At 53.7% G+C, this 24,146-nt stretch overlaps 1 protein-coding gene and 1 long non-coding RNA gene across 3 annotated transcripts; one reads left to right on the plus strand and one right to left on the minus strand.

Moving 5' to 3' along the window:
- Window positions 1–1,332: 1,332 nt before the first annotated feature.
- Tsc22d4 (TSC22 domain family member 4) lies at window positions 1,333–23,994 on the plus strand. 2 transcript variants are annotated; one of them, XM_028862940.2, is made up of 6 exons: window positions 1,333–1,899; window positions 2,373–3,385; window positions 6,275–6,435; window positions 13,561–13,609; window positions 18,394–18,777; window positions 23,515–23,994. In XM_028862940.2, the coding sequence occupies exons 2-6, from the start codon at window positions 2,642–2,644 to the stop codon at window positions 23,755–23,757; spliced, it is 1,581 nt and encodes a 526-aa protein (XP_028718773.1). In that variant the 5' UTR covers window positions 1,333–1,899; window positions 2,373–2,641; the 3' UTR covers window positions 23,758–23,994. The 2 variants fall into 2 exon arrangements, with proteins under 2 accessions (XP_028718773.1, XP_028718770.1); XM_028862937.2 differs by lacking the exons at window positions 18,394–18,777; window positions 23,515–23,994 and adding an exon at window positions 13,922–14,630 and having other exon boundaries at window positions 1,393–1,899.
- Window positions 10,759–13,553, minus strand: LOC119086521. Its single transcript, XR_005089821.1, has 2 exons — window positions 13,446–13,553; window positions 10,759–11,298 (listed from the first exon to the last, which is right to left on the minus strand). It is a non-coding gene; the product is annotated as an uncharacterized LOC119086521 (long non-coding RNA).
- Window positions 23,995–24,146: the final 152 nt, after the last annotated feature.

Raw genomic sequence — 24,146 nt, forward strand, 5'->3', positions numbered from 1 at the left:
AGATGAACGTGTAGCAATACCTGTTCTGGACTGAGGAGATGGCCCAGCAGGTCAAGGTCTTCGCTAGACAAGCATGGGACCCGAGTTCAGATCTGCAGTACCAGAGTAAAAAGCCAGGCATGGCTACATGTGCCTATACCCTCAGTGCTGTGGAAGAGAGCGCTAGGAGAATTGCGGAGGCTTGCTGGCTACCAGCCAAGCTATTCTTTCAGTGGAGATCCTGTCACAAAGGAAAAGGTGGAGAGCGATAGAGTAGGACACCATGTGTGATCCTCTAGCTAACAAACACACAGGTGTGTGCAATTGCACATGAATGTGCACATATGCCACAGAGACATTTTGGATATTCTGCTTCTCCATTTTCTCATCTAAGAAAGGGAATAACACCGTAATTGGAGACTGGATTTCAAATACAGGAACAGAGCCCTACGGTGGTGGCGCACACTTTTAATCCCAGCACTCAGGCGGCAGAGGCAGCGGATCTGAGTTTGAGGCCAGCCTGGTCTACAGACCGAGTTCCAGGACAGCCAGGGCTACACAGAGAAACCTTTTCTCGAACAACCCCCCTCCCCCGCCCCTCTGCCCCCCCCCCAAAAAAAAAAAACAACAAAAATACAGGAACAGGATAAACACGATGGCTCAGTGGGTAAAGGCACTTGCCGCCAAAACAGATGGCTGGCACTATTCCATCCTGGGACCTGTATGTTGGGAGAGCTGACTCCTGCAAGTTAACCCCCAGATGCATGCGCGCGCGCGCGCACACACACACACACACACAGAGTACAAAATTTCAAATACTGTAGCAAAATCCGAGAAAAAGATATTGGAGGGATGAAACACGATTGGGTAGAGCTGATAACTGTCACAAGTCCATGATGGCGCGCGTGGGCGTTGATTATCCTATTTCCTCTACTTTGGGGCATGTTTGAAAATTTTCATAACCACCCGCTTTTGAGAAAGAACGGGGAGGGGGAAGTTTCCCGTGAAGTTACGGTGAAAACCAGAGACGAGTGGGACAATCACAGCCACTCGGTAACATGTACTAGGTAGTTATGGACAGCCAGGTATCCAGAACACGTCTGGCACGTTCCTTGCGACTCTTTGGGGGAGCCAGGAGACCAAAGGCAGCAAAAGCTTACAAGTAAGGGAATCCCTGGCCTCCCGCAGGCTCCTCCTATTTTTCTCCGCCCTCCACGCCCCTCCTTCGGAGGAAGAGCTGGCTGGATCGCGGCAGGTGTAGGGTTAAAGCAGTCAGTTTGGGGCCGCAGCAGTAGCAGCGGCAGCAGCGGCAGCGGCGGCGGCAGCAACAGCAGCAGCAACTGTAGGCTGCGGCTGCGGCTGTGGCAGGCTTGGCTCCGTGCCAGCTGGCAGGGAGCCTCAGGAGGGAGGAGGGAGGAGGAAGAGGGGAAGGAGGAGGAGAGGAGCAGTGAGCAGGCCCGAGAAGGCAGGACTTCCTGGTGTGGGGGTTGTCAACAGCCCAGAAAGAGAGAGGCCGAGACGGAGACAGAGACGGAGCCGAGCCGAGGAGCCCAGAGTTCCATCCAGTGGGGCCACGTGGGAGGAGCCTGGAGGGAGCCACTCAAGGGACCTGGAGCCAGCGGGGGGCTGAGCCGCCCCCTCCCACAGCCACCGGGAAGACCCGCGGAGTGTTAACCGAGGCCGCGCCTGGGCTCCGCCGTGGAAGCGCCGCCGGTGTCTTCTCGTCCCCGCTGCAAACTTTCCACGGCGATGCCTCGCAGAGTGAGATGCAGACGCCGGAGAGCACTAGGTAGCCCCTGATTGCCGTCTGCCGTGGCCTGCATTGCTCAGGGGTCCAAGAGACCCTAAGGGGGAAAAAAAAGGACGTCTTTAGTCCCCAGGTCCTCTCTCCAGCTCAGCTCGGTGGCCGAGGCCCGAGAGGTAGGTAGGACTCCCGGGCTGGGCGGGGCGCCTGGCTTGGCGGGCAGTGCCTAGCCAGCTATGGGGGAGCCGGATGGGGGTGGGGTGGGCTTGAGGCCCAGCAGAGGCCTCGGGGTGGCCCTTTCAGGGGAGGAGCCGGTTCACCCCTTTGCCCCTGGCCCTGGAGACCCGTGTTGAGGACGACTGTTGGATCTCAGGCTAGAAATGCCCAACTTTGGGTCCCAGCTGCTGCTTCCTGTTCTGGGTGCTCTGGATTCGGTCCCCTCTGCTCTGGTCTGTCATCTGTACTTGTCTCTGGGTCTCTAGTGGCTTTCTCTTTCCTCCCCCAGTCGGCTCCCCCGAGAGGAAGCCCCGGAGGTGGTTTGGCCCCTGCTTTTTTTCTTTTGCTCACGTACACACACACACACACACACACACACACACACACACACACACGAGTCTCTCTCTCACTCTCTGTCTCTCTCTTTTTCCAGTTTGCAAGCTCAGCTCTGGGCTTTCAGCAGCGACAGCAGCAGGAAAAACCTGCCTCTGCCCCCCCTCCCGTCACCTCCCCTCCCCTGCACTCCAGTCACTAACTAGGCACCCCCAGTTCCCACAAGGCCCTCCTGCCATGTCGGACCCAGACGTCCCCAGGGGCCCCGATGTCCCTGCCATGTGGCCCCCTTGTTCCAGAGGTGCCTGAGCCCCGCTCCAGGAGCCCAGCCCCTCCCCCACCCGAGCCTAGTCGGGAGCCCCAGGGACCATGAGTGGTGGTAAGAAGAAAAGTAGTTTTCAGATCACCAGCGTCACCACGGACTATGAGGGCCCAGGAAGCCCAGGGGCTTCGGATTCCCCTGTCTCCCCGGCTCCCGCTGGGCCCCCGCCCCGCCTCCCCAATGGGGAACCCAACCCTGATCCAGGGGGCAGGGGCACCCCCCGGAATGGCTCCCCGCCACCTGGAGCCCCTGCCTCCCGTTTCCGGGTGGTGAAGCTGCCCCAAGGCTTGGGAGAGCCTTATCGTCGAGGTCGGTGGACGTGTGTGGATGTTTACGAGAGAGACCTGGAGCCCCCAAGCTTCGGCCGGCTCCTGGAGGGAATTCGAGGGGCCTCCGGAGGCACTGGAGGCAGATCATTGGATTCTAGGTTGGAGCTGGCTAGCTTGGGCATAAGCACCCCTACCCCACAGCCAGGCCTGTCTCAGGGCCCCACCTCTTGGCTCCGCCCGCCCCCTACTTCTCCTGGACTACAGGCCCGCTCCTTCACAGGGGGGCTGGGCCAGCTGGCGGGGCCTGGCAAGGCCAAGGTGGAGACACCCCCGCTGTCAGCCTCTCCACCCCAGCAACGCCCCCCAGGGCCTGGGCCTGGAGATAGCGCTCAGCCCCTGCCCTCCCTGAGGGTCGAAGTGGAGTCTGGGGGTTCAGCAGCCGGAACCCCTCCACTGTCACGGAGAAGAGATGGAGCAGTTCGGCTGAGGATGGAGTTAGTTGGTCCAGAGGAGACAGGGAAGGTAAGAGGTGGATGGGCTCCAGGGTCAGAGAGACCACGGAAGGGGGGCGGGACCTGCTGGGCCCAGTGGTTGCCTGACCTATATCCTGGGCCTGCTTTCAACTTCCATCTTGTCCTTCCCACCTCCTCTGTCACCTACGGGATAGGGCATAAAGTCCCTTTTCCCATTCAGCAGTTTGTACACTGAAAACCTTTCCTTTCCCAGACTCCCTTTCTTCTATCTTCTGTATCCCTCCCTCCCTCCCTCCCTTTCTTCCTTCCTTCTTCTCTCTCTCTCTTTCTCTTCTCTCTCTCTCTCTCTTTCTTTCTTTTTCTTCCTTCCTTCCTTCCTTCCTTCCTTCCTTCCTTCCTTCCTTCCTTCCTTCCTTCCGACCCCCACCTCCCCTTTGTGGCCTTTAAATTGTTGCCCTTGGCCTTGACTGTTTCCATAAAGCTGTGGCATATGTGGCCTGCCCGCTTCAGCCTTTACCTCCTCTGGCTCCAGGTGATGAGGGTGGAGGCTCCAGCTGGGTGGCTGGCTAGGCCCTGGAGGGGAGGAGCTGGCAGGGTTTTGGGGCAGCCATAAAAGGTAGGCATTCCTCTGGATCTTTATTCTTCCCACCGCCACCAGGCCAGCCCCGTTTTCTGCCTTATTGCAAAGCAGTTTCTCTGAGGCGTTGGGGTTGAGGAGGCACCTATCATTCTTAGTCATCTCAGTACTCTGTACCTGGGCTTCTCTGGGAGTGACAGATGGGGTGACCTCAGAAACCATGGGGTGGGAGGTGGGGAAGCAGGGGGGAAGGGGTTAAATCCTCTGTTTCTGCTTCCTGTCTCCAAAAGAGGAAGCTGACTGCAAGTCTGGGCTGGGGGCAGGATGCCTGGCTCCCTGGTGTGTGTGTGTGTGTGTGTGTGTGTGTGTGTGTGTGTGTGTGTGTGTACTTAGGATGGGAGAGTTGGATGTTTCTGCTGTGGAGAAAATAACACCTTGGCTGCCAGGAGGAGGCAGGGTGTGAGGATGAAGGTTCTGTCCCCTCCTGGCCATGGGCTCAAACCACAGTGTAAAAATATCTTGAGCCCGAGCCCTGTTAGAACTGGTTAGGACCAGCTCTCCCACCCTCTCCTGGCCTTCAGCTTCCCGTTTCATTATCGAAATTTCCCATCTTTCTAAAGTGTGTTTTTTTTTGTTTTTTTCTGCCCCCTGGATAAGCTGCCATTGCCTGGTTCTTGTCCCTAGACTCTCGTAGGGCAAGTCCGTCAGTGGCCCTTTGCCCTACTTCTGTTACATTTACTTATTTAATTTATGTGTGAACGTGTGTGGGCACATGCATGCCTGCGCGCACGTGTGTGCGTGCGCGTGTGTGCGTGTGCATGTGTGTGCATGTGTGTGTGTGTGTGTGTGTGTGTGTGTGTGTGTGTGTGTAGGCCAGAGGAGAGCAGAGCTTGGGAGTCAGAGCGGCCCTTCCACCTCGTAGCTTTCTCCGCATGAGGTCAAACTCAGGTTGTCGAACTTGGCAGCAAGACCCTCTCTTCCCTCAGCCGTCTTGGCGGCCCTCCTTGCTCGACTTTTAAGCCCAGCCTGAGCCTCCCTAGGCTTGTAGACCCTGCCTCTCTCCCCACGGAGTCCCCAGCCCCCCTTCCTTCCTCCCAAGCTGCCCTGATCATTTCCTGTCTGCCCGTAACTGCTGCTCTTCCCTGCCTCAGAGTTTGACTCTCATTCAGTCCCGTGGTCTCAAAAAAGAGCTGAGGGAGGTTGAGGCGGACGAGGGGTGAGTGATAACTCTGCCCCTTTCCTGTGCTCTGTCTCTAACCGCTGTCTCCTCTCTGTGGGCTTTCCTGAGGTGGAGCCTCTCAGGGGCCTCACAGAGGCTTCTTGTGCAGTTCCTGACACCTCCGCCCCTTCGCAGCTGCCCCCAGCTGCTGCCTGGTGGGTTTTAGAGCTCCACACCCCGGCCCCCTCTCACTTTCATACCCCCCCATCCCCCCAGAAAGGCAGAGTAGAGAATCCTTGAAGTTTGAGAGAAGAGGCCACCTCCAGGGTAGAGGGGAGGCGTGGAGAGGCTGTTTCTGAGGATTCATTCATTCTGCAGACAGCCACAGAACAAATTCACCTTCCAGCAGGGGAGACACAATAAGTACTTTAATTTTCAAATCGTCCTAGATGCTATAAAAAAAGAGAGAAACTGTTCCGTGGACTGGTAAATAGCGAGGAAATGTCTGTGAGGAACTGACGTTTGAGTGCCTTTAAGAAGGCATACGACTGGGGGAGGCAGAGGCAGGAAGGAGGATGACAAGTTCAAGGCCAGCCTGGCCCACATAGGAGGTTCTGGGTCAGCTCAGGCTACAAAGTGAGATCTTGTCACAGAAAGGAGGGTTGGGGAGGGAGCCTTTGCCTAAGCATGCGCAGAGCCGCGTTGTATACTGAGTGTGGTGGGGGTGCCTGCTTAAAGCTCCAGCCTTTGGGAGATGGAGACGGGAAGACCAAGAAGCAAGTAGTTCAGGGTGATCCTGGGCTAAATAGTCAGTTTGAGGCCAGCCTGAGCTACAGGAGGCCTCATTTCGAAAAAAGATACTGTTGTGAGTACATTGTCCTCTCATTGGGAGCCCTGGCTGAGGGTGAGAAGGAGTTCTTTTTGAAACCCCCACACCTCATCATAACCCCGCTTTCCCTAGGACCTGCAAGAGGGGGAGGGCGTTAGGGCTCGGGAGAGATGGGAGCGGTGGCCAGGGAGGCAGACACCTAGATAAGGTCGGAAGGTGGCAGGCTCCCTCTCCCTCTCTCTCAACCCTGAACTACACGCCATTTCAGTCCTTCTTATCAGTGCTGGGGATGGAACCCATTGTGTGGGCCAAACAAGCACTCTGCCAACTGCGCCGTGTCCCCATCCTTCACCGGCTCCCCCTCTGCCTCCAGGTGCCTCCGATCGACTCTCGCCCCAACTCACCAGCCCTCTACTTCGACGCCAGCCTGGTCCACAAGTCTCCAGACCCCTTTGGTGCCGCAGCAGCCCAGAGTCTCAGCCTGGCTCGGTCCATGCTGGCCATCAGTGGTCATCTGGACAGTGACGACGACAGGTAGGTGGGCGGCTCCTTCCGTGTTGTGGGGGACCGGAGGGTGACACTCCGTGTGTCACACCTGCACGACTCTGCCTGATTGGATCCTTCGCCTTGGATGAACTTGGGACTAACCAGAGACCTCGCAGGGGTGTAATGGCTGTGTGAAGTTCACTTAGGACCCACTTCCTTTCTGTGGAGAGAGCTGGGTGGGACTCCTTGGCCCAGGACTGTTAGGTCAGAGTTTTTGAGTTAGAAGGGAGTCATTGTTGTCGGATTTCAGAGCTCTTGCAGATCTAGAGGTCACTTGCCAGCCTTAGGAATCAAATCCATTGGCGCATGTACTGGAGATGAGAATGGAAAACGGGGCTGGGCGGTGGCGGCACAGGCCTTGAATCCCAGCACTCGGGAGGTCGAGGCCGGCGGACCTCAGAGTTCAAGTCCAGCCAGGGCTACATAGGGAGACCCTGTCTCCCAAAACAGAACAGCAACAGAAAAACAGAAAATGGGAAGAAGGCAGGGGAGACAGCTGGGGATGTGGCTCAGTGGGTAGCGCTCTTGTTTAGCGGGCACAAGGCCGTGGGTTCAGTCTCCAGTGCTGTGTAAACTCCCTTGGGGCCAGTACAGACTATATCGTACCCTCTCTCAAAATAATAAACATAGAATGCATAGGCAGTTGGTGCCTTTCCCACCAGCATCTCCCGGTGCTGGTGCACATGCCCCATCTCCGAGGGGAAAAGGGTGCTTTAGAGTCCTCCAGGATTGTGACTTGACATCCTCTTAATCCACACAGACTACTTTAGGGCCCAAGAATATCTAGTTCCAAGAAAGCATTGCCTGCCTGGTGTGGAGGCTGGGTGCACAGCTGTGATCTGGTATTCAGAAGGCGGGAATAGGGTTTCAAATTCAAGGCCAACCTGGGCTGTATAGGGAGACTCCGCCTCAAAGCATGGTGGGAGGAGCCAAGTGTGGTAGCTCCATCCTGTAATCCCAGCACTGGGGAGGCTGAAGCAGGAGGATCACCATGGGTTTAGAAACCAGCCTGGAGCAGGGTAGAGTAGTAATCGCAGTCGTTGGGGGTGGGGTGGGGTGGGGTGGGGGGTGAGTCCAGCCTGGTCTACAGATTGAGTTCTAGGTCAGCCAGGTTTGTACACTGTCTCTAAAACAAAAAACCTCGCATCGGTGGCACACACACTTTGGAGGCAGAGCCAGACGGATCTCTGTGAGTTCCAGGTCAGGCCAGCCTGGTCTAGAGAGTGAGATCCAGGGCAGGCACCAAAGCTACACAGAGAAACCTTGTCTTGTAAAAAAACAAACAAACAAACAAACAAAAACCCAAAACAAACAAAGCAGAGGTGGGTGGTGGTGGCACACGCTTTTAATCCCAGCACTCAGGAGGCAAAGGCAGGCGGATCTCAGCTGCATAAACCAGGTTGGTAGTGCGTGTTTTATAATCCCAGCCAGTCCTGGGGTAGGGGTGGAGGCAGGAAGATCAGATCAGAAGTTCAAGGTTATCCTTAACTACCTAACAACTTTAGGGGCCAGCCTAGGATGTATGAAACCATGTCCAAAAAAAAAAGAAGGAACTGATTTAAAGTTCTTCCCCGTGAGAGGAGGTGACCAGTAGGCTTCGGAGGAGCATGGCGACCAAGTCCTCCCACAGCAATGCCTGGCGGCAAGAAAGGGACCACAGAGAGGGGGGTACTTCTATTGGCCTTGCTTATTGGGGGTGAATGCCTCATTGGTGGCGCGGTGGGCGGACTTTTGCTTTCAATAATCGTAGAAATGTTGACCAAGTCGAGATACCTGGGAGCTGGAGAGAGGCGCTCGCAAGCCTCCAATTTGGTTGGAGGGAGAGGTGGGACTTCCTGTTGGAGGCCCTTGGAGGGAGGGACTTCCTGTTGGGAAGGCAATGAGTGGGGCTGGAAGAGTGGGTGTCTCCAGGAGACCTGTCTCAGAGGCCGATCTTTCCTCCCCACCTTCCCCCTGGGTGCTACCACCACGCTCTGGAATGAGACCGAGGCCCACAAAAGAGAGGAGGCCTGAGGCCTAGAGAGAGAGAGAGAGAGTTGGGGCCATAAAGGAAAGGAGAAAGGGGTGGCCAGGAAGATGTGAGCTGGAGGACAGGGCCTGGTGCTAGGCCGGGCGGGCAGGGCAGGGTAGCCTCCAAGCTGCCTTCCAGCTGCCTCTCAGGAATGTGTGAGGTGTGAGGTCAGCCAGGGCCAGAGAGTCACCTGCCCCATCAGATGCTATTCTCAGCACTAACCACCCCGCCCCCCCCATTGGGAAGTTCCCTGGCAAAAAGGCTCCATGTCCCGCCTCTACCCCTCTCTCCGCTAGCCTCCAGCTTTCTCTGTCATGAGAGTTCTACCTGTAGAAGCCTCCCCAGCCCCATTCTTGTGACAGGTACCCCCCCCTGCCTGCCCCACCCCCTCTGCACGCCCTAGTCTGACCGGTTGCTCCCAGCCTTCAAGGCTCTGGGGCTTTGGCCCAACCCAGCCCCTCATGCCTCACCCTGCTGGGCCAGCGGGTTTGGGTTGGGCCATCCTCTACCCCCTAGGAATGGGGTGGGTAGACCCCACCTCACCTGTTGGATGTGTTTCCTAGAGCTAGAAGGAGACCAAGGTTCCCAGTGGCGCAAAATGTGTCCTTTTGAGAGGGAAAAAATGGGTTGTGGTGTTAAGTGCTGGGGTACCATGTTGAGCTGGGGGTGCTTGAATCTGGGACGGGTTAATAGGGTGCTGGTGAGTTCAGACTGTTTCCCGGTTGGAAGATCTGTGATCCCGTACAAGGTGGGAGATAACTTGGTTAGGATGAAGGAGTGGGCAGATGCCACTGTTCAAGGCCGTGTAGGAAGTGAGTCCCAGAGGCTTGAGGCAGAAAAGCCACTTTATTTATTTATTTATTTATTTATTTATTTATTTATTTATTTATTTATTTTTATGTGCATTGGTGTTTTGCCTGCATGTGTGTCTGTGTGAGGGTGTCAGATCTTGGGGTTATAGACAGTTGTGAGCTGCCATGTGGGTGCTGGGAATTGAACCCTGGTCCTCTGGAAGAGCAGTCAGTGCTCTTAACCGCTGAGCCAGCTCTCCAGCCCCAAAGCCACACTATTGTGTCTAATGTTTTCCTTTGGGTCCAGTACTTGTTTTTTGTTTGTTTGTTTGTTGTTTGTTTTTTTTTTGGTTGATGTTTTTGTTTTATTCTTCTTTTGCTTTTAGTTTTTTTGTGGTATTGGAGATGGAGGGCCTCACAGACGCCGTGTGAGCACAGACTACCACTGAGCTACACACCGAGGCTCACCTCGACCCCCTGTCCTCGTGTTTTGTTTTTTCACTTTTAGACAGACTCGCTAAGTTGCCCAGGCAGGCCTTGAACTGGCGGTGCTCTTACCTCAGCCTCCTGAGAGGCTGAGATGCCAGATGCGTCCCACCAGGGCCTCTCCAGCGCTGTTCACATTCGTGTGTTCATTTGTGTGAGTGTGATGAGTGTGCATGTGTGGGGGGTGCACATGGGCCCACTTGGATTATTACAACTCAGGAGCCATCTACCTTCGTGTGTGTGTGTGTGTGTGTGTGTGCGCGCCTCATTGGCATGGGGCCCGTTGAATCAGCCAGTTTGGCTGACAAGCGAGACCTATGGATTCTCCTGTCTCTGTCGCCCCAGAGTTGAGAGTATAAACATGTACCACTACTCCTGGTTTTTCTTTACTTGGGTTCTGGGGCTCGAAGTTGGGTCCTTTTGCTTGTGGCACAAACATTTTACCCACTGAGAGCCATCTCCCCAGTCCCTGCTAAGTCAAAGTTTTTTTCATCTGTCTGTGAATGTGTGTGTGTATAACATACACGTTGGCATGTATGTGTGCCACTGTGTGGGGGTAGAGGTCAAAGGTCAGAGAACAGTTTGTGGGAGTCTGTTTTCTCCATCCACTCTGTAGCTCCTGATGTTCCAACTCGGTCATTATGCTCTGTGGGAAGTGCCTTTACCCACTGAGCCATCTGGATGACCCCTCTACACGCTTACCTCATGAATTGTAAAAACAATCCCATGATTCCTCACTTTCCCGATGGAAACAACGAGACTCAAGAGGAGAGGGTTTTAGAAAGCTGTCCAAGGTCACTCAGCCAGTGAACCTGGGTCTCACCCTAAAGCCACGCGCTCTCCTGTTGGAATGTGTGTGTCCCAAGAGAGCAGGAGGTGCAGTGGTCCTTACGATGCCCTTTTGCTACGACAGGCAGGGGCAGCTCAAAAACCGGGGCCGGACGCCAGCCCCTCCCCCTCCCTGGCCCACACCTGCCCTGCCCACCCCCAAAGGCACCGCAGAATCGGGTCTGGGAGAGGGTGTAGACAGGATTGATGGGTACCACTTTCTTGGCCTCGGGCCCAGCCTCTGAACGCTCCCAGCGCATACGTGGGGAGCCACGCCGGCCAATATCCCCAGGATCTGAACGTCCCCAACTCTTGACCTTAGATTCAAGCTGTCGCACTTGACCTTCCGAGGCAGAATCCAGCCTCGAGAGACGCCCTCGTCCCAAGGGTCCTTCCTGCAAGGCTGCTGTCTTCTTCAGTCAGGTTGTGTGCGCTGAGCAACCCGCCGGGGGTTCCGTTTCACTGGAGCCATCCCTGGCCTATGTTGGAAATGGTGACAGTTTAGGGACCGATGGTAGTAAGTGTCGTGGGCAGGGGGCTGTTGCGTTCTCGTTCACACAGCGTTGCGTGGGGACTTGAGACACTTACCGTTCCTGCCCCAGCCTTGCCAGGAAGTCCAGTGTACCAGCCCCTCACTCGGCCGATCAGGGCTTGGCTTGGCTTGCCGGAGCCCACATCCCTTCACGTCGTTGGGGCTGGAATGGCGTAGGGGAAGTGCTTTCACAAACTCCTGAGCTAGACAAACAAGAGATAGCCATCAGTCGGCCAACAAATGCTGGTGCTTGTATTATTCCTTTATGTCTGGCAAGGGTAGAAGATTTAACTTGGCATCTCGGCCTGAGTGTCCGCCAAGCAGGGCTGACACGATCTATTCTGGTCCGTCTGTCCATCTTTGGTGTCTGTGTTGGAGCAAGAGTGTTGGGTTTTTACTTCTGTAGCTCACTCTCCTCCCAGGTACTGTGGGTTAAAGTGGCTTGAAAACAGATTTGACACCGGCTAGTTGGCCCTCTATTTGTGTGTGTGTGCATGTGTGTGCACTTGTGAGTATGTATGCTTGCACACTTGTGTGTGTCCAGGCTTGTGGAGATCAAGAGGGCAGCTTGGGGAAGTCTGTGCTCGCTTTCCACCATGTAGGTTCTGGGAATGGAGCTCAGGTTGTCAGGGTTAGTGGCAAGAGCCTTTACCCAGGAACCCTCTCACCCTCTGGCCTCTAACCCCTCTGCCCCTCCATCTCCGTTCTTACACGTGTCCTCTGTGCCTTTGGGGGCTCCAGGTGTCCTTAGTCACTAACACTCTGCTCCTCTGGCCTGGTCAGCCCTGGTTGTCCTACCTGTCAGCACCTCCTGCACTCAGAGCTTGGCCAGGAAATGGAAAATTCCCAGCTCCCTTGCTGACAGCCGGGCCTCGAGCAAGGGTCACCTTGGACTTAGTACAGATCCCCCTGTAGGAAAGCAGGTTGGAGCTGACAGCCAGTGTGGGAGGGGCTACAGGGGAGCCGGCGATCTGTGATTGGAGCAAGTGGCACCCTGGTTCTGGGAGGGAACGGGGCTGGAGACCCCTGAGTCTCGCAGGAGGCAGGAAGGAAGGAGGATTGGGTAACCCAAACAAGAGCCTGCCTCCCCCTCTCTGGTGGCCAAAGAGACATTGGAGGCTGCAGCGGGGCAAGGGGACCCTAGAAAGTCTTAGGTGACCAGAGGGGCTTGAGTGAGAACCAGACCTTCAGTCCTGGTGCCAATCAGGAGCCTGAGCCCTGGGGCCTTTGAGCCGGGCATGAGTTGCCCTCTGGTGGCCACTGGACAAACTGCAGCCAGGCCTTAAAACTACGGATTACGTCTCTGTTCCTCTATCCAGTATCCCGTGTCCACCCTCACCTTTTTTCCCCCCTTAAGCCCTGACCCATTCCAAGACCTCCACATCCAAGCCTCAGATCCTGTACAGGCCGGCATTGATTACAGGCTTCCTAGCATGGGGGTGGGGTTTGGGGGGGATGTTTCTGTTGCTGTGGAAACCATCCCACCACCCCTAATTCTCTCCACCACTGAAGGAATTGGGGGACCCTCTGTCCTAGGTGGCTCTTGTATAAAATGTAGACAAGATTTTGGATTTGGTGGGGTGTGCTCACAAATACATCTGTCCCCGCCCCTCGTCCGTTCCCTTTCCCCGAGGGAGGCTATGGTTAATCCAGACAGCGCAGGCATAGGTCGGGGACAAGCCTCCTAGGCCCTCACCTTCAAGCCCCTCCCCGTGCCAGCCTTCTTGCCCTATAGCCCCTCCCCCGCCCGGGGCTCACCAGCTGACTTGGCCTCCCCTTCCCCTCCAGCCCGGGAGTGGTGCCAGGGTGGAAGGGGACACAGACCATGTGTGTCTGGGAATTCCCGCCCACTGTGGAGCCAAGGGAGGGGGTCCCCGTGTCCCTGAGGAACCAATAGCCGCTGCGCCTGCCCTGAGGGGGGGGGAGGGCAGGGTGTATATCTCTCAGGCCAGCACTTGGTAGGTCCTGACTCCTCTCTGCCTGCCTGGCATCCACAGAACTCTACTTTGCCCCGGGGGGGGGGCTCTGAGCCCCCCAGGCACTCCCTCTGACTCAGCCCCTGGGTTGGGAGTGGATGCTGATGACCCTTACCTCAGGAATGTCCCAGCCAGGGGTCTCTGTGAAGTCCTTGGTATCGTCGTATGAGACACGAGTGGTCGGGATGGCGCCAGGGGCACCCCGGAAAAGGGGCTGCGTGTCTTCCCCATGCTCCCCACGGGGGTCATCCCCCATCCGAGGGGCATTGGGACCTCCTTCCCACCAGGGCCTGGGGGGGCCTGGGCAGCGACCGTCACCCCGCCGGGGGATGGACAAAAGCCTCCTCCCCCTGATCCTCTACTGTCACAGGTACCTGGGGCACGGGGTGGGGTGTAGGCTGGGCTGTCAGAGCAAGGAGCACCTAGAAGGCAGCAGCAGAGCTGACTTGGGGCTCCTCCTCAACTTGTATGTCTCCGTGTCTTCTCCAGTGGTTCCGGAAGTCTGGTTGGCATTGACAACAAGATTGAACAAGCCATGGTAAGAAAAGACATTTTGGTCCCAGGAGGCCCTGGAGCAGTCCGTCTGTCCATCTCCCTTCTCCCATTACTCGGGGACACAAGCTCCCGTTGTCCCGCCCCATCTCGACTCCATTAGCTTTTGACTTCCTTAACCTCTGTGCTCCATCCCTGTCTGGCCCTGTCTCTCGCCCTTTGGCCCCTGGGCTCTCTCCTTGTGCGCTTCTCCTTTATTCTCTCTCCCCTCCTTTGGGCACAGGGGGCTGGGTGTCTCATAACGACTCCCTGGAGGTGGCCTGGGAGGCCTGATGGTTGGTTTGTCCCTGGGGCCCAGGACTTGGTGAAGTCCCACCTCATGTTTGCCGTGCGAGAAGAGGTTGAGGTACTGAAGGAGCAGATCCGAGACCTGGCGGAGCGGAATGCTGCGCTGGAGCAGGAAAACGGATTGCTGCGTGCCCTGGCCAGCCCGGAGCAGCTGGCCCAGCTGCCATCCTCGGGGCTTCCACGGCTCGGGCCGTCTGCACCCAATGGACCTTCCGTCTGAGCCTCCTTCCCCTCACAATGTGCCTTCGGAGGGGGGCTGCCGCTGGCTGCCGGGCCCTGGGCCAGCCGCCTGCCTCCTTCTCCTGTGTAGCTTTAATGCCCGCACCCAACCCCGGCACCCAGGGATGGGAGTTGAAGGCTCACTATTGGCCTGTCCCTTCCCACCTGGTCTCCCCAGAGTCCCCAGGCCTTTCGGGAAGAGGGAAAACCCAGGATTGGGTGCTTGTCTGGAGCTCCTCATCCATGGAAGGACCCAGCACCACCTCCTTCCCTGGGTATCAGTGTTCTGGGGACCCCCCCTGCCCCCCAGCAATAGATGGCCTGGAAAGATTTGGAGGTTCCCTGGCAGGCCCCACCCCCACCCCACCCTGTCCCCTCCAAGCACCACCTCTCCTCTGTCCAGGGGAGGGTGTATGGACAGTATCTTCAACTTCTGGGATTCAGGTTGTTATTAAAATAATAATTATAATAAAAAAAATCTGAAGAAACTTGAATATGGAGATTGGTGTAGTGGTGCTTGTGTCCAGACTTCTGTGGGCACCCCCCCCCCGAAAACCGCACGCGCGCGGACACACACACACACACACACACACATACACACACACACACACCACAGTTTCCCTGAAGATCCCAGGTCCACCCTGGAGAAGGTAGCTGAAAATAGTAAAGAGATGGATGGTCCTGGTCCCTGGAAAGGCCTAGCAGGCTAGCCTCAGGAAAGAGGTAGGGGGCGGTGTCTACCCACGTGCTGGTGGTTGGTGGTTGGCGGTGTGAAGGGGGGGATAACAATGAAGTCTTTGGTGAGTGTGAGGATCCACCCCCAGCTTCCCAGTGTGTCCCCTCTTGTGGGCTGGATCCGGGTGGCTGCTGGGAGGCAGGGCAGAGAACCCTGAATGGGTCCCTTGTCTTCAGGCTGGGTGTGGGCCAGGCTCTCTGGGCACATGGTGCTCTCGCCAGGCCTGGCAGGCCGCCTTGGCTTCCACCCCACCCCTGGCTGGAGGAGGACTCGGCCCAGGGGTGAGCAGGCTCCTCCCGGCCAGCCTGGGCTTCTATCCCAGTCAGATGGAGGCAGCCAAGGAGAAGGACCCCCCTCTGGTGGAGAAAAAGGCAACAGCAGTTGGAGCCTCGAGGGAGAATGTCTTGTGGGTTAAGTCCTTGGCAGCCCAGCCAGATTGGACCCCATGCCTTTTAGAGTCAGGGTGTGGAGGTTGAAACGGTCTCAGCCTGTAGGCCAGCCTGGCTTCAAACTTGCTATATAGTCAAGAATGGTTTGAAAGCCTGCCTGCTCCTGTGTGCAGGGATTACGGGTGTTCACCACGGTGCTGAGCTCTGGCCCTTGTGTGTGTGTGTGTGTGTGTGTGTGTGTGTGTGTGTGTGTGTGTGTGTGTGTGGTGATGTGGTCTTCGTGAGGAGACGAGAGGATAAACGTGGGTGTCAGTCTTCACCTTTGTCCTTGCTGGAGACAGGGTCTCTCGTGGGCCGCCGTGGATGCCAGGCTAGCTGCCCTGCTCCTCTCTCTCACCCCTCCTTTCCTTCTGGGAGCGCTGGCATTGCAAATGAGTGGGCTGCCGCATCTGGGAGTTCTTGGGATCCCGTAAACCTCAGTCTTTTTTTTTTTTTTTTTTTTTTTTTTTGCCTTTTTTTTTTTTTTTAAGATTTATTTATTTAATGTGCATGGGTGTTTTTGAGTGCATTTGTGTCTGTGTGTCTGTGTGAGGGTGTCAGATCCCCGGAACTGGAGTTACAGACATGTGAGCTGCCATGTGGATGCTGGGAATTGAACCCAGAGCCTCTGGAAGAGCAGCCAGTGTTCTTAACTGCTTGAGCCGTCTCTCCAGCCCTGTAACCTCAGTCTTTTGTTGTCGTGAGTAGGATGTCACCTGGCCTGTGATGGCCTTGAACTCACGAGGTGGCTGAGGCCGACTTTGATTTGAATCTGTGTGTGCACATGCACGTGGAGCCAGAAATTACCCTTGTGTGTCTTCTTCAATCACCGTCCATAGTTTTTGTTTTTTCCTTTTTTGGAGACAGGGTTTCTTGCTCTGTGTAACCCTGATTGTCTGAGAACTCCGTAGACCAGGCTGGCTTCGAACTCAGAGGTCTTCCTGTCTCTGCCTCCCGAGTGCTGGGATTACAGGGATGCACCACCATGCCGGCCCACAGTATTTTTTGAGATAGGCCGTCTTCATTGGACCGGTGCTAACTGATTGAGCTGGACGGGCTAGGAAGCCCCAGGACTCTGTTGTCTCTGCTTCTCCACTAGTGTTGCAGACCAGCCCCACCAGGGGATGATGGGGACCCACACTCGAGTTCTCCTGCTTGTGTGGTCCCCGGTACTGACAGAACTATCACCCTAACCTGCTGAAACTGGCTTTTAACTCTTTACTCAGCCTGCCTCATCTCCCAAGTGCTAGGATTCTGGGCATATACCACCATGCCTATTTCAAACCCAGTTTTTTATTTTATCTTTATTTTGTGTGTATCGGTGCTTTGCTTGCATGTATGTCTGTACTATGTGAGTGCATGGTACCCACAGAGGCCAGAAGAGGGTGCTGGATTCCCTGGAACAGGAGATAGAGAGGGCTGTAAACCAGCATGTGGGTGCTGGGAATTGAACCAGGGTCCTCTGGAAGATCAGTAAGAGTGCTCTTTTTTTTCTCTTTTATTTTTTAATACTGTTTTTAATTTTGTGATTGTTAACATGGAAGATCCATGTTAAAAACAAAAAAAAAAAAAAAAACATCATCAGAGCCAGGCGCCAGCCTGGTCTACAAGAGCGAGATCCAGGACAGGCACCAAAACTGCACAGAGAAACTCTGTCTCGAAAACAAAACAAACAAACAAACAAACAAACAAACAAAAAATCATCAGAATCATAAAGCTATTATAGTTACACTCTACACGTTCCCAAGGTACTTTAAAATGATTATGATTTGAGTCTGTAGATGAACAATGACAACATTCAAATACATCATCTGTACAGCCTGGACTGAACACTGGTAAAGTGTCTGATGGGACAAATAACTGATAAGTTCAAAGATAACCAGCACAATTTCACAAGCAGCCCAGCTCAGCCCAGCTGAATTCTCAGTAGCAACCGACACTGATATAGTATAGGTGTAGAAATTAGTCATGAAAACAAACAGATGAGAAAGCCATGTTTCCTTTTTCTTATTTCCTCCTCATACCTCTTAGGCATCTCTTTCTTTCCTCTGCTGCTCCTCCTGTAGTAACACAATCAAATTGCAAGAGCACTCAACGACTGAGCCATCTCTCCAGCCCCCTCAAATCCAGTTACTGTGAATCTTGTAGTCACTATCCATAACACTTACCTTGAAGTACTGCTGTCATGACTGACTAGCAAAATCCACAGACAGTGTATCTGGGCTCTTGATGGGTGTTGATTTCATTATCCTGGGTCTTGGGCCAGAAGGGACAAGGCATCAGTGATTGGCTCTGAAAGGTCTTGGGAGGTCCTTGGGGGGTTGGGGCCGGCAGCTCTCACAATGATCTAGAACACTCCCTCACTCTAAGTTCTCATCCACTTTGACTCCTCTCCCTGTCCCAGGGAGGGGAGGAAGGGCCTGGCATGAGCCACTGGGGGGCACACTTCCTTTGGATTTCTGATTTCTTCCTTCGCTACTGTGCTTGAAGCTCCTCAGGACCCACGAATTCTCTCTGGTGGTGGCCACTGGCCCATAGCCTTTTCCCTTCTACACTCCAAATGCCGGCTTTGCACCATACTTCGGACTTGTGTCTGGAGGAGAGATGACCATGGTCGGGAGGCTCTTGAAATGGGTTAGGCGAATTTGGCGAAAGATGACCGGCTGGGTGAGTTCCACAAACCCAACATGGCCAGGAGATGGGTAGTCTGGTTCATGACGTCTGGGCCATAGCAACCCTCACGACTTTGCCCTCCTGCTCGGTCTCTTGGGGCTAAACGAGACAGGGCAGGAAGTGAGGGTTTAAGAGGGCCAGGGAGGGGCTTTGGGGAACCACGGAGGGGGGGCAGTCATCCCTAGCTTCCCTGTGTTTACAGCAGGGTCTGCTCTCTCCCCTCTGTGTCTTGTTTCTGTTGTTGTTGTTGTGATGTGTAGGGGGTTGCACGTATCTTGGAGTGTGGAGGTCAGCAGCCAACTTTTGGGAATTGATTTCCTCCCTCCACTATAGGAGCCAAGGACCCACCTTAGGTTGTCAGGCCCACTGCTGGCAGGAGTTTTCAGCCACTGAGCCATCTAGCCCACCCTGTGTCTTATTTCTTAGGTCATGTCCTGGAAACGTAAAGGCAAGCCATACATATCCGGGCAGCCCAAGAAACAACCATTGAAGGGAGTGGAGAAGACCTCCACGGACTTCGATGTGAAAACTTTGGTCAAGCCCCGCAAAGAGTCCAAGGTCTCTGACCTGAATGTGTGCCCGGGGGGCCTTGAACCCCCTGTGTTGGCCACTGTCAAGGAACGGCCCTCCGTGCACCCTGCTGTGCCCCCCGCTGTGCACCCCACTGTGCGCCGAGAGAGTGAGACTCTGGAGATTCTCGAGAGTCACCAGAGTCGCTCCCTGATGCGGCTGTCCCAGACCGTAGTGCACTCGGTTTCCATGCTGATGTGCTCAGCGCTTCAGTCCGGCTGGCGACTGTGTAAGTGGAAGGTGAGTGCCATTCCACCCCTGCCCCGACACTCGTCCCTCCTCTCCTCCCTCCCCCCCTTTTTTTTTTTTTTTAAAGGGTCTTATATAGCCCAGGCTTGCTTGAACTCGCTATGTAGCTGAGAAGAGCCAGAAGTTCCTGTTTAAATTTATTTCTGATTATCTTTTAAAATGTTATTTATGTGCACATGTGTATACACATATACTTGTCTGCGTGCACTACGTATGTGTAGTGGTGTGAAAGAGGCCGTAAAAGGTTACAGGTGGCTGTGAGCTGCCTGATCTGGGTGCTGGGTCCTCTGCAAGGATAGCAATGTTCATAACTGCTAAGCCATCTCTCTAGCGGCAAGATTTTGATTCTGTTCATTTATTTTAGTTGTTTTGAGACAGGTTCTCGCCTTGTACCCTGGCTGGCCTTGAACTCACAGAGATCCTCTTACCTCTGCCTTCCGAGTGCTGGGATTAAAAGTGTGTATCACTAAACCCTAATCCCTGAATTCCTTTCCTTTCCCTTTTTCTTTTTAAAAAACCCTCTGTGTGTATGAGGATAGCCAAACCCGTGCCATAGCATGTACGTGAGATCAGAGGATAACCTTGGGCATCAGTCTTTTCCAGTTTATTTTATTTTTATTTATGTATTTGCCATGTGTATGCAGGTGCCCATGGAGGCCAGCAAAGAGAGTCAGATTCCTTGAAGCTGCAGTTACAGGCAGTTGTGAGCCTCTCACTGTGGGTGCTGGGAACTGAACCCCAGTCCTCTGCAAGAGCAGCCAGTGTTCTTAACAACTGAGCCATCTCTCCAGCCCCGCCACAGGTCTCTTGTCTCAGGTCTTATTGCAGACGACAGCCTACCTGTCCCGAGAGTTTCTGGGGATTCTCCTGTGTCCCCCATTTCACCGTAGGAGCGCCATGGTTGCAGATACACGTGCTGCAGTCCCTCGTTTTTTAGCAGAGGTTTTGAGGATCTGAACGTAAGTCCTCAGGCTTACACAGCAAACACTTTACCAACTGAGCTGGCTTCCTGGCCTTGAACTCCTCATCCTCCTGCCTCATCTCCTCAGAGCTGGGATTACTGGCAAGTACTGCCCGGGACCTCACTCATGCTAGGCAAGTGCTCCACCAGCCGAGCTCCGTCTCCAGCTCCCTCCATCCCCTTGTTCAGTCACTGCGGTGCCTCTTCTATTGAGAAGCACTCAGAAGACAATGGTGAGCAAGGTTTGCCCAGACGGAGGCCACACACAGGCAGGGTCACAGGTCATGGTTTTATACCCTGTGGGGAGTGATATTGCAGGTAGAGCGAACTTGGCTACCAAAGGAGGGGATCCTGTGAAGAACTGGGCATGGGGCATCAAGGGCTGCCTCCATAGATGAAGAAATGGGGAAACTGAGGCCTGGTGGAGGTTTCTTGGCTTGGTGAAAATTAAGGAGAAGTGGAAGAAGTTGTGTTGGGGGGGGGTCTGTTCTAGGAAGAGAGAACAGCAAGTATTGGTGAGGGTGTAGGATAGAGGTGTGAGGGAGACTTGCCTATCTTATGGGAGAGGGTGCAGTGATCCTTGAGCCAAGGACCTACTTGTATATGGCAGGTTATAGAATCTGAATTTGGCCCTGAGAACAAGAGCCCTGAAGATATTTAAGCAGGAATGACACAATCATTTTATATTTATTTTTTAAGTTTTTTTCTGAGACAGGGTCTCCTGCAGGCTGGTCTCAGGGTTACCATGTAGTTGATTATAGCTTTGAATTCCGGATTCTCTTGGTGTCACCTGCACCCAAGTCCTGGCATGATGGGTGTGTCCCACCACACCCGGTTTATGAGGTCCTGGAGATGGAACCTAAGGCTTGGTGTTTGTTACACAAGCGTTCTAGCAAGTGAGTAGAGCCCCTAGTTTACCATTATTAAAATAAACTATGGCTGGGCATTGGTGGTGCACACCTTTAATCCCAACACACAGGAGGTAGAGGCAGGTGGATCTCTATGAGTTTGAGTCCAGCCTGGTCTACAGAGTGAGTTCCAGGACAGCCAGGACTACATAGGGAAACCCTGTCTTGAAAAACCAAAACCAACCAAACAAATAAATAAAATACAGAAATTCAGGACATCACAGTGGTTTAGCGGTGCAGGTGGGGAGGGGTTGCGTGTGTGAGGCCTCAGATTTAATCCCTGCTGGGCGTTGTGAGGGGGGAGACAGTGACGGTGAAGAGACTCATTGATTTGAGGTTGCTTTCACAATAAAAGGATAACGTTAGTAATTCCTGTGGTGCTCTTGATTTCGGTTACTAGATGCACAATTCTGCATATGTGATAAAATTTTGTCGAATTAAGCAGGCATGCATGCATACATGTAACACACACAAAGAAATACAAGTAACACCAGGGATGTCTGTGGGCTGGAGAGATGGCTCAGCAGTTAAGACACTGCCTGATCTTCTAGAGGACCTGGGTTTGATTCCTAACACCCGCATGGTGCCTCCCAACCATCTGTATCTCCAGTTCCAGAGGATTTGATGCCTTCTTGTGGGACTTTCTCAGGTACCAGGCAGGTATGTGGTACACATGCATATATATAGGCAAATGCTCATACACATAAAATAAAACAAATGATTGTTTTTGAAAAGTCTTTTTTCTTTTTTCTTTTCTTTTTTTTTTTTTTTTTTTTTTGGTTTTTTCGAGACAGGGTTTCTCTGCGTAGCTTTGCGCCTTTCCTGGAGCTCACTTGGTAGCCCAGGCTGGCCTCGAACTCACAGAGATCCGCCTGGCTCTGCCTCCCGAGTGCTGGGATTAAAGGCGTGCGCCACCACCGCCCGACTTTCTTTCTTTTTTTTAAAGGAGTACACCACTCCTTTTGCACGGGATTCCAGTTTGGTTCCCAGCATCCACCTAGAGTAGTTTACAACTACCAGTAACTCCAGGGGATCCACTGCCCTCTTCTGGCCACTGTGGGCACTGCAGCCATATGCACGCCCCCATCTCCCCAGATGATAATCACACAATTTTTTTGTTTTGTTCAAGACAACGTCTCACTATGTAGCTCTAGCTGTTCTGGAACTCACTATGTAGACCAGGCTGGCCTTGAACTCACAGAGATCCCCCTGCCTCTGCTTCCGGAGTGCTGGGATTAAAAGTGTATGCCACTAAATCTGGCTAACACAAATTTTAAAAAAAAAAAAAAAAAGTAAAGAAAAGCAAACTAGGGTCTCACCGAGCATGGGACATCTGAACAAAGTCAGGTATAACTAGATATAAATATGAACATAAGTAAAAATTGTTTATTTACGCTAGCATGCAGATAACAGGTTTCATAACTGACATTTTCATACATAGATAGCACAGCACCTTGACTGTATGTCACCCCAGCACTCCCCCATCTTTACTATAATTCTATAATTGCTGCTGCTGCTGCTGTGTGCTTGTGTGCTTGCACGGAGGAGCAGGTGTGCCCTTGCACGTGTGCAGGTGCACTAACCTGTGTGGAGGCCAAAGATCAACTTTGGGTATTTTCCTCTATTGCTCTGCCTTTTTTTTTTTTGTTTTAAGACAGACTCTCACTATGTCCCTGGCTGGCCTGGAACCCTCTATGTAGACCAGACCAAGATGGCGTCAAACTCATGTCTACCTTCCTCTGCCTCCCAGGTGCTAGGACCCTGTGTACTACTACCACACCTGGCTTCCACCGTAGTTTTTGAGACAGCGCCTCTCACTGAATCTGGAGCTTGCAATTTCCCGTAGAATGGCTGGCCAGCGAGCCCCCTCGTGGTCCACTCATGTCCTTCTCTCCAGAACTGGGGTTGCAGGCAGACACTGTCGTGTTCAGCTTACTATGCAACGCTTAGGGATCAGTGCTCAGGCCCCGATGTGTGCATAGCAAATACTTTACCCACTAAGCTATTTCCTCTGCCCCTATGTCTTGCAAATTTTTCCTACTAAAATAAAATAGGTAAAGGGTATATATATATTTTGCATTCCAATGTATAAGCATTTAAAGTTTAATTTAGAAAAGGAAAAACGAGGCCAGGTGGCTCACACCTGTAATTCCACCACTTGGGAAGTGGAGGCAGGAGGACTGCTTCAAGTCTGGGGCCAGCTTTGGGCTCTAAAGTGAGTTCTAGGCCAGCTTGGATAAACAATATGAGACTTTGTCTCAAAAAGCAAACAAAGCAGAAAGGGGAAAAAATGGATGAAGGAAGAGAGGGAAGGGGAGAATGTAAGTAAGAGAAGAGGAGAGAGAATAAGAAAAGAGAAAACGCAGCTGAAATCTCAGCTGAGGCAGGAGGATCATGAGTTCAAAGCCAGCTTGGGCTATGCGAGACTATGAGACCAACACAGGACTGGATATGTGGCTCAGTCCTTAGCATGCTTGCCTCGCATGGGACTCTGGGTTCCATCCCCAGCACCACATGGAGGTTGAGGTAGAGGCAGAAGGATTGGGAATTCAAGGCCACCCTTGGCTACATAGCAATTTCAGGTGTGGACGGGAATACATGAGCTCCTACCTCTAAATAAAAAGAAGAAAGGGAGGAAGGGGAGGAAGGAGAGGGGGAAGGGAGGAAGGAAGGAAAGAAAGAAAATAAAAGAAACGTGGAGCACAGGCAAACGGAAGGGTTCAAGCTGAGAGAACTTCCTGGAGGAGGCGGTGCCTGAGCTAATCCGATGGAGGAGGTAAAACAAGTCGAACCCTTTTGCTGTTTACTTGCCGGTCCCTCTACCCTCCCTTGACGTCCCCACATCTCTCTCTTTTACAGTCTTCTGTGAGTTCTGCCTCAGTTTCCTCTCGACTAAGGACCCGGACGGCCTTGGAGACGCCAGAGGCTGAGATGCTACGGGAAGTGTACCTGGTACTCTGGGTCATCCGCAAACAACTAAGAGAGCTGGCCCGCAGGCAGGAGAGGCGCAGGCGCCGCCGCGTGCGCTCCCACGCGTCCTACATATCCCGCCACTCGGATCCCGTGCAGGGCCTCAAACCGGATGCCCGAAGTCCCCTCTAGGCAGGGGAGCCCCAGATCCTTAGAAAGTCCCCACTCACTCTTAAGGAAGGTGGGCAGGAGGGGATGAAGAGCCATCAGGCCAGAGTTGCTGGTGAGGAGACGACACTCTCACCTCTCATCCAAAGCCCAAGACCAGGCCTGGGGTCGAACATACTCCCCTTCTGTGTTTGTTCAATTTGTAGAAAGAGAAAAAAATTATCTAAATATTGAGAAATAAATATCGGATGTTTCTGAGTAGATGGAGTTTGTGTTCATGAACGAGAGGCAGAAAGAGGAGTTTGGGGTGGGGTAGAGGAAACACCCACTGAGTGGGGGGCCAGTTAGGCTTGAGAGTGGCTCCTAGGTCTCTTTTTTGCATATGTCAGAGATGGACAGGTACTGTCCTTATA

This window comes from Peromyscus leucopus, chromosome 23 (assembly GCF_004664715.2).
Source record: "Peromyscus leucopus breed LL Stock chromosome 23, UCI_PerLeu_2.1, whole genome shotgun sequence".
In the NCBI taxonomy this organism is placed as follows: Eukaryota; Metazoa; Chordata; class Mammalia; order Rodentia; family Cricetidae; genus Peromyscus; species Peromyscus leucopus.